This window comes from Mandrillus leucophaeus, unplaced genomic scaffold (assembly GCF_000951045.1).
Source record: "Mandrillus leucophaeus isolate KB7577 unplaced genomic scaffold, Mleu.le_1.0 Scaffold266, whole genome shotgun sequence".
In the NCBI taxonomy this organism is placed as follows: domain Eukaryota; kingdom Metazoa; phylum Chordata; class Mammalia; order Primates; family Cercopithecidae; genus Mandrillus; species Mandrillus leucophaeus.
Window position 1 is genome coordinate 2,179,069 of NW_012102765.1, and position 10,114 is coordinate 2,189,182.

At 57.3% G+C, this 10,114-nt stretch overlaps 1 protein-coding gene across 1 annotated transcript in view; it reads left to right on the top strand.

Annotated features, from left to right (window-relative positions):
• CRYGN (crystallin, gamma N) overlaps positions 1–7,877 on the top strand; it is a 12,766-nt gene extending 4,889 nt beyond the window's left edge. Inside the window, exon 4 of the mRNA XM_011984326.1 lies at positions 7,667–7,877. Within this exon, the coding sequence (XP_011839716.1) occupies positions 7,667–7,799 (133 nt within the window). The 3' untranslated portion in view covers positions 7,800–7,877. The remainder of the gene's footprint in view (positions 1–7,666) is intronic.
• Positions 7,878–10,114: the final 2,237 nt, after the last annotated feature.

A 10,114-nucleotide genomic window follows, 5' to 3' on the forward strand; every position in this document is an offset into this window, starting at 1 on the left:
CTAGCTGCATTGTCCATTTAAAATGCTGTTGAAATCGTCCAAATTTAGATTTCCAGCCAGATAAGGGACACTCAGCCAATGGGAGGCTGATTTGGGCCTAGTGCGGACACTGGTGCAAGTGGTCTTGTAGCACATTCTGGAGCCTTCCATGCTGAGGTCTTGGAGTGGCTGATGGAGGAAGCTGAAGAATCACCCGCCAGTCAGGGGAAAATTGGGGGACAGATCCCTTGGAATTACACAGGTAGCTGCCACCCAAGAGGTGTATGCAGGGAGGGCAGACGAGGGGCATGGCTCCCCCATGGCGAAGGACTGTTTCTGTCCAGCTGCTCCTAGGGTGGGATTTAAGCAAGGCCGTTCCCCCAGGTCATGAGTACTCGCTGACCTGCTGTGAGCTCTGGGAGCTTCAGGTGGGAAGGGGAGGATTCCTGAGCCTGGGGGCATGCATGTCTCACCACAGAGAGTCTGGGCCTATGTCTGCCGAGGACCCTCCCCTGATGCCTGGGCCGGGCGGTTCTGGTGAACGTCTGACGAACCCCAGGGAAGGGGCCTCTGTGTGGGGCCCCCTCTCTTTTCTGTATCAGTTGCAAAATCAGCTGGGCTTTGGCATCTCAAATTGTAAGAATGCTTTCTTAGTATTTCTTCCAGGCTGTGGTACAATTGGCAAAAAAGAAATTTAAATGGTTGGCCCTGGACCCTGCATAATGCTATTTATATGAAAAATATCCTTGGTATCTTGAGAACTGCTGTTCTCCTAAGAGCTATCCTGGGGCCAGCTGTGACGCAGACCAGGCCCTGCCGGCTTCTGAGCCAGGCAGGGGCTGGCCCTCCTCTGTCTTTTGGAAATGCGGGAATCATATAGGGAGACGTGCTGAGCCTAGGGGACGATGATGTCAAGGCCAGCAGGAGTTTCAGCACACGAGATCCGGTATTTGTTTTAGATTTTTGGCTTTATGTTTTACTAAAAGGTTCTATTACAGTTTTAAAACGTTATCATTTGAAGGCTTGCCTGTGGGCTGCGGCCCCGGAGTGAAGTCAGAAACGGGAGTGTGTTGGTGTGACCAGGGCAGAAGTTCCCCAGGCTGAGCACCCAGAGGGAGCCCCGAGACCCCAGCCCTGGTCTGAGCCTGAGCGCTGGCCTCTGGTCAGTTTGGCTGTCTTTGGACCTCAGATTTTCTAGTTGTAGAAAGAGGTGCTTAGACCAGCTCAGTGGCTTGAAACAGTTTTAGAGTAATAGAACCCTTTCTTCCAACCACATCTCGTGTGGAAGAACAAACAGAAGTGCGGGGTTGAAGTATGTGGGGTGGGGGTGCCCAGTGCCCTGGGTGCCTCCTAATTCCTTCCTGCCCGGGGCTTCTGTTTCTGGGAGAGGGGAATTCACAGTAGCCTCCTTCTTTCCTTCTTTTTCGCTTGGTCTTGGAGCACGGGGAACATTTCCGCCTAGAAATCTTCGAGGGTTGCAACTTCACGGGCCAGTGCCTGGAGTTCCTGGAGGACTGCCCCTTCCTGCAGAGTGGGGGCTGGGCCAAGAACTGCATCAACGCCATCAAGGTGTACGGGGACGGAGCGTGAGTACAGGCCAGCCACGTGGCCGCACCCCGAGGCCCACCTAGGCCCTTCAGCACCAGGCGTGGGAGGCTGCCCGCCATGCAGGGCTGGTGGGTGGGGTGGGAATGAGACCTGCAGCAGGGGGCAGCGTGTCCCTGGCCCCACAGGCCCTCTCTTTTCCTCAGCTGCCTCACCTGCCCCAGTCAAGCAGCGGGGAGCTTCCCCTATGGCCCAGAAGGGCCTCAGAGAGGGACCCTGGGCCCCAGAGGCATCCTGAGACCTTCCCTGTAGGGCATCGGTTCAGGAACAGAGGTAGGAGAGGGCCTTGAAAGCTGCACAGTTCTCTGCGATTGATCTGATGCAAGAGACCGCCTTGGTTTTCTTGAGCCGCGGGACACCTGCTGACCAAGGGATCCCCCAGGGCCTTATGGGCTGGAAAGCCACAGTGGGCTCACCTGCTCGGAGAAGGGTGGACCAGCCCACCCTGCCCAGCGCCTGCCCAGCAAAGCTGACCCCTGAACCGGGCCTCTCTGCAAACCCCCAGCACCCTGGCCTCTGGGGGAAGACGGACTTCAGGGTGGCTCACTTCCAGACAGAGAGTAGCTGGGGGGATTGTGCCCAGGTCCAGACGGGTTTGTCTGCCCCACACTTGGGTTTCCTCCTGGTCAACCAAGGGCAGCCTTCGTGCCCCCTCCTGCCCTCCCGCATACTCCCCTTTTGCAACTACCCTCTGAGCACCTTCAAGTTGGCCATCTATTTTCATTGTCCAGCCCACACCTCTGCGTCAGGTAGATATTATTGCCCCCGTTCTACAAAGGGCAAGCTGAGACTCAGAAGGCTGACGGCCCAGCCGTCCCATGGGAGTGGCACAGCTGAGACTACAGCCAAGCCTGTGTCTGTCCCTGTTCCACAGCTGGCCGCTTTCCCAGGCCTCAGTTCCCTCCCCTCAGGCCAAGAGCCCCTCACACAGGTGCCAGCTGGCTGTGCATGGCTCTGGCTCCTATCAAAGCCATTGAAGAACAATTTGCCTTCTATACTCCAGAGGTTCAAGGCCAGGGAGCTCTGGAGAGGATGCAGGGGGCAGAGGGACTGCAGGGAGACAGAGACTGAGCCAAGGCAGAGCTGGGCACAGGTGGCACCCCATGTCTGTGGGCTCCAACCGCACAGTGAAACTATCCCCCCACAATTGTGTCTATGCTGAATATGTACATTATTCCCTGAAAGATACCGTACAGCTATTTACATAGCATTTACGTTGGATTCGGTATCATAAGTAATCTGGAGATGATTTCAAGTCCAGTAAGTCCTCACTTAACATCGGGGATAGGTTCTTGGAGACTGTGACTTTAAGTGAAATGATGTATGGCAGGTCCTCGAATATGTTGTCTTGTTCAATGTGGGTTCATTATAAGATTGATGAGGGGGAGAAATGGCTTTGTTATATATCGCGTGCTGAAAGCCACGGTTCCCAAATACCTACTGATGGGGTTAAGCGAGGACTTACTACATATGGGAGGATACGCGTGGGTTATATGCAAATACAATGCCATTTTATATCTGGAACTTGAGCATCCTTGGATTTTGACATCTAAGGGAAGTCCTGGAACCAGTTCCCAGGGATAGGAGGGACTGTGTACATCCCACCTTTCCCTGGTGGCCTGATAGTGGCAGAAATCTGCTGTTTCTGTCACTCTAGCTAGCTCCAGGATTCCATTTTACAAAATTGCATTTTGCCCTAAATTGGTGGCACCTGGAGCCCAGAGGTGGCATTCCAAAACAAGAATTTGCCCTGGAAAACTTGCTGGCTAAATTGTGTCTTGTAAGGCCCAAGTCACACCTTTGCATGGAGGATGTCCTGAGGCCAGAGACACAATCCCCCCGCCCACCCCAGCACTCAGGCACTCAGGGGCTTGTTGAGAAGGAAGGTGGAGAAGGTGGAGATGAACATTTCTCTGACTGAGGGGCACATAGTCCGTCTCCTTCAATCCCCACCGTCCCTGCGAGGAGCCAGCCGTCAGTACCCCAGGTGGGGGCCCAGGTGCTCAGCCTTTGCCGCCTAAGACTCTAACTCTTACACAAATGTAAGCCCTTGTCAAGGAGGTAACGCCCCCGGGCCCCCTGGATCCGGAGGGGACACTGCTAGGAGGCCTTTCCTGGGGTCTGGAGAGCGGGCGAGGCAGGGCCCCTCCACCACCTCCCACTGCCAAGACTCCTTCCCTCTGGGTCCCACATCAGCCCAGGCATGACCCGTCCCCTCAGATCCATGTCCTGGTGGGCTTTCGGAGGAAAATGTGCTGGCGTTCTGCCCCCAACCACCCCCACCTGGGGAAGGGCACGGTGCTCATGTGGGCAGGACAGGCCCCTGCCCCTTCCCCTTTCTGCCTCCTCCCAGTAGCCACAGCCAGGACAGGGGACAGGAGGATGGGCGGTTCCCTGCCCCCTCCTTTTGGGGGTGTCCATGTGAGCACCCTCATGTGGCCCAGGACATGGTTTAGGGTATTTCTTGCCCACCACAGGGTAGGAAAGGACGAGCTGACTCCCTGAGGTGCCTCTGAGGCCCCAGCTACGGCATAGGTGTGGGGTCAGAAAGCTCTAGGTGTGGAGGAGCATGGACGCGGGGGGCCATGAGGGTGGGGTCCAGGCTGGACCAAGCCTGCCCTGAGTCCCCCAGCAGGTGCTCCAGGCTTGCTCACACCCTCTGCCACTCTCTGTTCCTTCCTGGCGCCAACCCTCGAGGCAGCAGACTGTGCCAGGCGCCAAGTGTGACAAGCCTCGCTCGTCTCAGAGGTGGTGAGGGAAGGACAGGGTCGGGCCAGCCCCTGCTCCGAGCTGTCCTGAGGCGTCTTCCTTGTATCACATGCCCCTTCCCAGGCAGAGGCCACTCCCCTGGACCTCCAGTCCCTTCCTCCTGGTCCCCCATTCCCTCCCCACCGCGCCTTCCTGCTTTTCTGGGCCGGGCCCACAGCTTCCTGGGTGACGAAGGGCTGTGTTCTCTCCTGCCCCCACCAGCCCCAGGTCCTCCAGGCTCCGTAAAGACTTGTCCTAACTGTTTCTGCTCTCTGGATTGTTGGTGGCCGCCCCGGAGGTGTGCAGAAGGGGAAGAGGAGAGGAAGGGGCCCCACTTGGGACTCCCTGACCCTCCTCTGTGCCCTGCAGGCTCCTCTGTGCAACTGTACCCCCACAGCCCATTTCCTCTGCAGGGGGGGCCCCATGAGGGCAGGAGGGGGCAGGAACCATGTCATGTGACCATGGCACCTCTGGTACCTGACACGGTGTTGGGCACACATGTGGGAACCCACTGGCATTCACTGAATGAATGGTGCCCTCTGTGCCAGGCCCCCCATCAGGTGCTGGGGGCACTGTCTGTGCAAGGTGGTCCTTATCAGGGAACAGGAGTGCGTGGGGCGTGCAGTGATGGCGGGAGTGCATCCTTGCCAAGGACGGTTGAAATGCAGTGGCGCGATCTCGGCTCACTGCAACCTCCGCCTCCCTGGTTCAAGCAATTCTCTTGCCTCAGTCTCCTGAGTAGCTGGGATTACAGGCATGCACCACCACACCCAGCTAATTTTTGTATTTTTAGTAGACACAGGGTTTCACCACATTGGCCAGGCTGCTCTCGAACTCCTGACCACAAGAAATCTGCCTGCCTCGACCTCCCAAAGTTCTGGGATTACAGGCATGAGCCACCACACCCGGCCAGGACTGGTCAGTTTTAAAATGTGGACGTTACTAGGCCTGTCCCCACACGTGTCACACCCCTGCACGGACCCCACACGGCACTGAGGAAGGAAATAAAAGCCAAGGTGGGCACCGTGGGTGCCTTCGTGTAGCCCAGAGTGAAGGGGCCGCTCGGCCGGGAGGGGTTGCTGGGTGGCCAGGCTGTGCAAGCTCTTGTCTGGAGTCCAGGGGGGCTTCCCAGCAGCCCCTGATTCCCACTCCCCTGGCCTCCAGGTGGGTCCTGTACGAGGAGCCCAACTACCGCGGCCGCATGTACGTGGTGGAGAGGGGCGACTTCCGCAGCTTCTCCGACTGGGAGGCCCACAGCGCGCGGGTGCAGTCGCTCCGCAGGGTGGTCAACTTCTTCTAGCCGAGCCCTCCCACCAGGATGGCCAGGCACAGCTCTGGGGACAGGGGCAGCCCCTTGCGGTCCCACCCAGACCTCGGGACCTTGGGCAATAAAAGTCCTCAAAGCCAACAGGCGGCTTCTGAGTGCTCTCTTGGCAATGGGCGTCCCAGCCCTGGCAGGAGCCAGACAATCCAGGGCGCTTTCCCAGACTCCCAGGGACCCCCTGGGCCAGAGAGGGGAGAGTAGTGCGGAGAGGTGATGAGAAGCGATGAGGGGAGGGAAGGGCCGGAACCCAGGCTGGTGCAGGGCTCCCCAGGCTCGCTTGGGGCTCTGCCTCTCTGTGACTCAGCAAGGTGAGGCTGCCAGGCCACGTGGCCAAAGGCCTGACCCCAGGTCTCTGTGTCTGATCTCTGGGTTTTATCCTCATGGCTAATCTTGGCCTCGGAGTTTCTAAGGGAAGGATGTTCCTTCTAGAAGGTTGGTTTGCACCCAGGGCAGACCTCTCTCCTGCGAAAGAGAAAACAATTAGTGGTGGTGAGTGTCGGGGTAGGGGTTTAGCTTGAACAGGTGGGCTCTGTGGGAATGGAGGGGCTTTCAGGGAGAAAGGGAAATAGGGCGTGTCTGCTGCAGCTGTAGCCCCTGGAGCAGTGGGGCCGGCAGACCCAGAACCGGCGGCCTTGGCTCGGGTCTTCACCTCGTGCAGCCACAAGCGCCCGCCTGCAGAATTCCTCCAGGCCTGGGCCCTCTCCAGAACACTGGGTCCTCCTGTTGGGGTGGGCTTGAATCTCGAGGGGACACCCCACCCCTGGGGGACAGAACTGGGTCCTCCTGTTGGGGTGGGCTTGAATCTCGAGGGGACACCCCACCCCTGGGGGACAGAAGGGAGGGAGAAGCCTGTCCTGGAAGGAGATACTCAGCCCAGGCAGTGGGATTCCTGAGCATAAGAGGGTCCACGTCCCCAAAAGTATCCCCCTACTGCCTCCCCACCCACGCCTACGCTTCCAACTCACGAGGGAGAGAGGAAAGGACCCTCGAGGGGGAACTCTGGTCCCTGGGGGTGGCCCAGGTAACTCCCTGCTGCCAGCAGCCCCCCAGGAGAGTCCTGAATGGAGGCTGCCTGTGAGGAAACCGTAGCCCACTCCAGAAGGAGGCAACAGATGGAGCGCTCTGGGCTTCTGAGGAGAACGCAGGGGCTCTGGACCGAGGTCCCTGAGCACGGGGCTCCTGGACATGGAGACCCCAAAGATGTTCACACGGCCTGTGCCTGGACCGAGGCCTGGCTGGATGAGGGATCGGGGGGGCCAGGTGCATGGGTTGGATCACCCATGTGCCCACAGCGTTCTGGTCAGGGACTTGGCTCCTGGTCCAACCTCTAATCTCCCACAGAGATCCCAGAGGCCCCCCCACCAGCTGGCTCCCGACTGGCTTCTCAGTTCCCGGGTCCTCCTCACCACACATCTTGCTCCGGTTTTCTGAGTAGGCGGAGGGGTTTGGACTGGGGATCAGCCCCTCTAGGCTGGTCGCCCGGCTCAGGACTCCCAGGGAAAGCCCGGGATCCCTGGGTTACTATCGGAATTGAACTGAGACACGCTGACAGGCCCGGAGGGTGATGGATGCATGGCAGGGAGCTCAGGGAGGGAACACAGGTTCCGAAAGGAAAAACAAAATCTCAGGGGCCGATTCTGCCGCACAGTGTGGTGGCCTGAGTGTGGTGGGCCAGGGGATGGCTGTCCCGTTCCTGGGTGTCCTCCAACCCCTCCCCATCTCTCACTGAGAGAGCAATGGAAAAAGAGTCACGATGAGTCACCCAATTCACCCAAGACAATGCCCCACCAAGAACGTGGCAAAGACGGAGGGGCCATGACCGCTGTGGGAGCCCCATAGGCTGTCCCATGACAGCTGAGGCCAAATGAAGATATGAAACCACTAGGCAACCGTCCTCTCCGCCCAGGAAAGGGGAGGGGCTCCCTGCTGCCATGTGGTAGATGGAGCCACAAAGGCCTGCTCTGTACCCCTAATGCCCCGGCCCCTCCTCCTTTCACCTGCAAACCACAGAGCATGGAGCCCTAGCAGCTTCGGAGCCGAGGACTTCCAGGCAAGCAGCTCTCTTCAATCAGATCAAGGACTGGAAGAGGCCACCACAAAACCAGCAACAACCCAGCCACCTGTCCTGACTGCAAAGCTCTGAGCCTGGAACCCATCGACATGGAAATGCACCTGCACCATTTCTGAGCCAGGAGAGTGTTTGCTTAAAATCATGCCCTCAGTTTTCATTTCTCTGCCAGTTTGTTAGGGAGGTGGAGCCTTCTGTGTGGCATATCTGCCAGCGGGAGGCCCTCGCCACCCATGGCAAGGGCCCTGTCTTTTCTGAAACAGCCGTCCAACCCTCCACAGACTCCTTGGGCCCTGGCACCCTGCTGCCCTCAGGCCTCCACAATCTCGCACCTGTTAGCCCACGGCTGATGATGGTGATGATGTTGATGGATATTTGTGGAGCACTGACTTCATGCCAGGCTCTGTAGTAGCTGGAATCTGTGTAATTTTACTTATCACGTACAATAATGCCAAGATGATGATACGCTTATCACCGCTGTACAGACAGGGAGAGCTAGACACAGACGGGTTAAGCAGCTTGCCCAGGGTCACACAGCAGTCAGGACTAAAACCCAGGTCTGGCTGGCTGATTGATCCTTTTTGTTCCTAACCACTCCTCTATACTGCACCACACATTTGCATATTTAGATATATTTTTGTCATGAATTTGGTGCAAACCCAAAGCCTCTCCAGGCCTCAGACCCTGTTTTGTGAAATGAGTGCAATCATGTCTGTTGTGCCAACTGTATACCCTTGTAAAAGCCAAAGGCGTGACCTGTGAGCAGGTGCCATATGAGGGCTGGTTAGCGGTAGGTGACCCAGCAGGTGATGGGGTGGGGAAGCAGGCAGGGGAGTGGCGTCATAGGAGAGAGGGTAACTTGGCTGCAAACTCCAACCTGATTCCCACTCCATCACTCACTAGGATATGACATTGGAGAAGCCACTGCTGTGTGTCTCAGTGTCCTCAGACATACAGCAGTGGTAATCATTCCGCCCCCTCATAGGCAATTAATGCCTGGGGAATGAAATGAGAACCACAGGCCCCACCGGTTCAGTCTCGGTCCTTGGGAGTCACGGGAAAAACCAGGCCTAGCAGTCCTTCCCATGAGTTCCAGAGGCTTCCCCTGAACTCCTCCTCTCCTCCCCAGCACCAAGGCATAGCAGCACCTCATTAACTGGTGATTTAATGCTTCTCGAATGGGCTTTGTGCTCCTGGGTGACCTCCTCCTCACCCCAGCCCCCTGCTCCCTAATCTGTCAGCAAATCTGCTTTTTGTCTGAAAGAGGAAAAACAAGATTCCCACCAAAGTGCTTGTGGGCAGCTTGTAATTTATCTGAAGTCTGTCCAGGGGTCGATGGACCGAGGGTGAGAGGCCCTCAGAGCCACACATGCTTCACATATTTCTGCCTCCCTCTGTGGTTTGGAAAGCTGGGACTTTCACAGAGCCATCCCCTCATGTCCTCAGCCCTGGGTCCCCCTGCCCTGCCGGCCCCCTGCGCACTGTTTATGAGGTCCAGTCTGACCACAGGAAAAACATTCCCTTTGAATCCCCCCAGCCACCCCATCCCCCGAGCCAAGAAGTTCCTCCCACCAACCAAGGGCTGGTCCAAGAAGTCTCTGGTGGCCCCTTCCTCTTCCTGGGCCTCCCTCCCGTGCCCTGAGGTGGCCAGTGGGCTGCCGCCTTCTTGGCTGGAAGCTTCTTGGCTTGCCTCTTCATGCCACTGGGTGCCTTCAGAGCAGGTCTGTCCTGCCTGTGTTCCCCCCAGGAAGCCACAACAGATCTTCAATCAAAGCCTGTTGGATGAGTTTGAGCCCACCCAGGGACGTCAAAAAAAAAAAAAAAAAAAAGACGAACAAACAAAAAGCTTGTCGAATGAAACAGATTTAAAGATTTAGCTCCAGAGTTTCAGTTTGTGAAGATGACAGAGTTCTGGAGACAGACAGATGGTGCTGACGGCTGCACAACTGTGTGTGTGCACTTAATGCCACTCAACCACACACTTCAAATGGTTAGCATGATAAACTGTATGTGTATTTTGCCATAATCAAAAAATATTAACTCCTTGTTGCTCAGGTGCTCAGGACTGTGGGAGGCAATGTGGGAATGAAGGTCCTCCCTGGATCCCAGGGAACCCTGCGGGTCTCCTGTGCGACCATGCCCCACCCCCTACCTGAAGAAGCTGTCACCTGCTTGTTGATGGAGTGGGTCCCATCAGCTTGGCAGGGCTCTAGGCTGTGGCTGCTGGGGAGGCTGAGATGCAGGAGGAGGAGGTCCTTGTCCTTCAGCAGAGCCCCCTGGAGCGTCACTGTGGTAGCCTGGGACTAACCCTGCCTTCCGGACCCCTAGACCTTAGTAGCCCGGGTCTGGGGACAGCAGGAAGGAGTGACTTGGGCAGCCTTCCCTGAGCA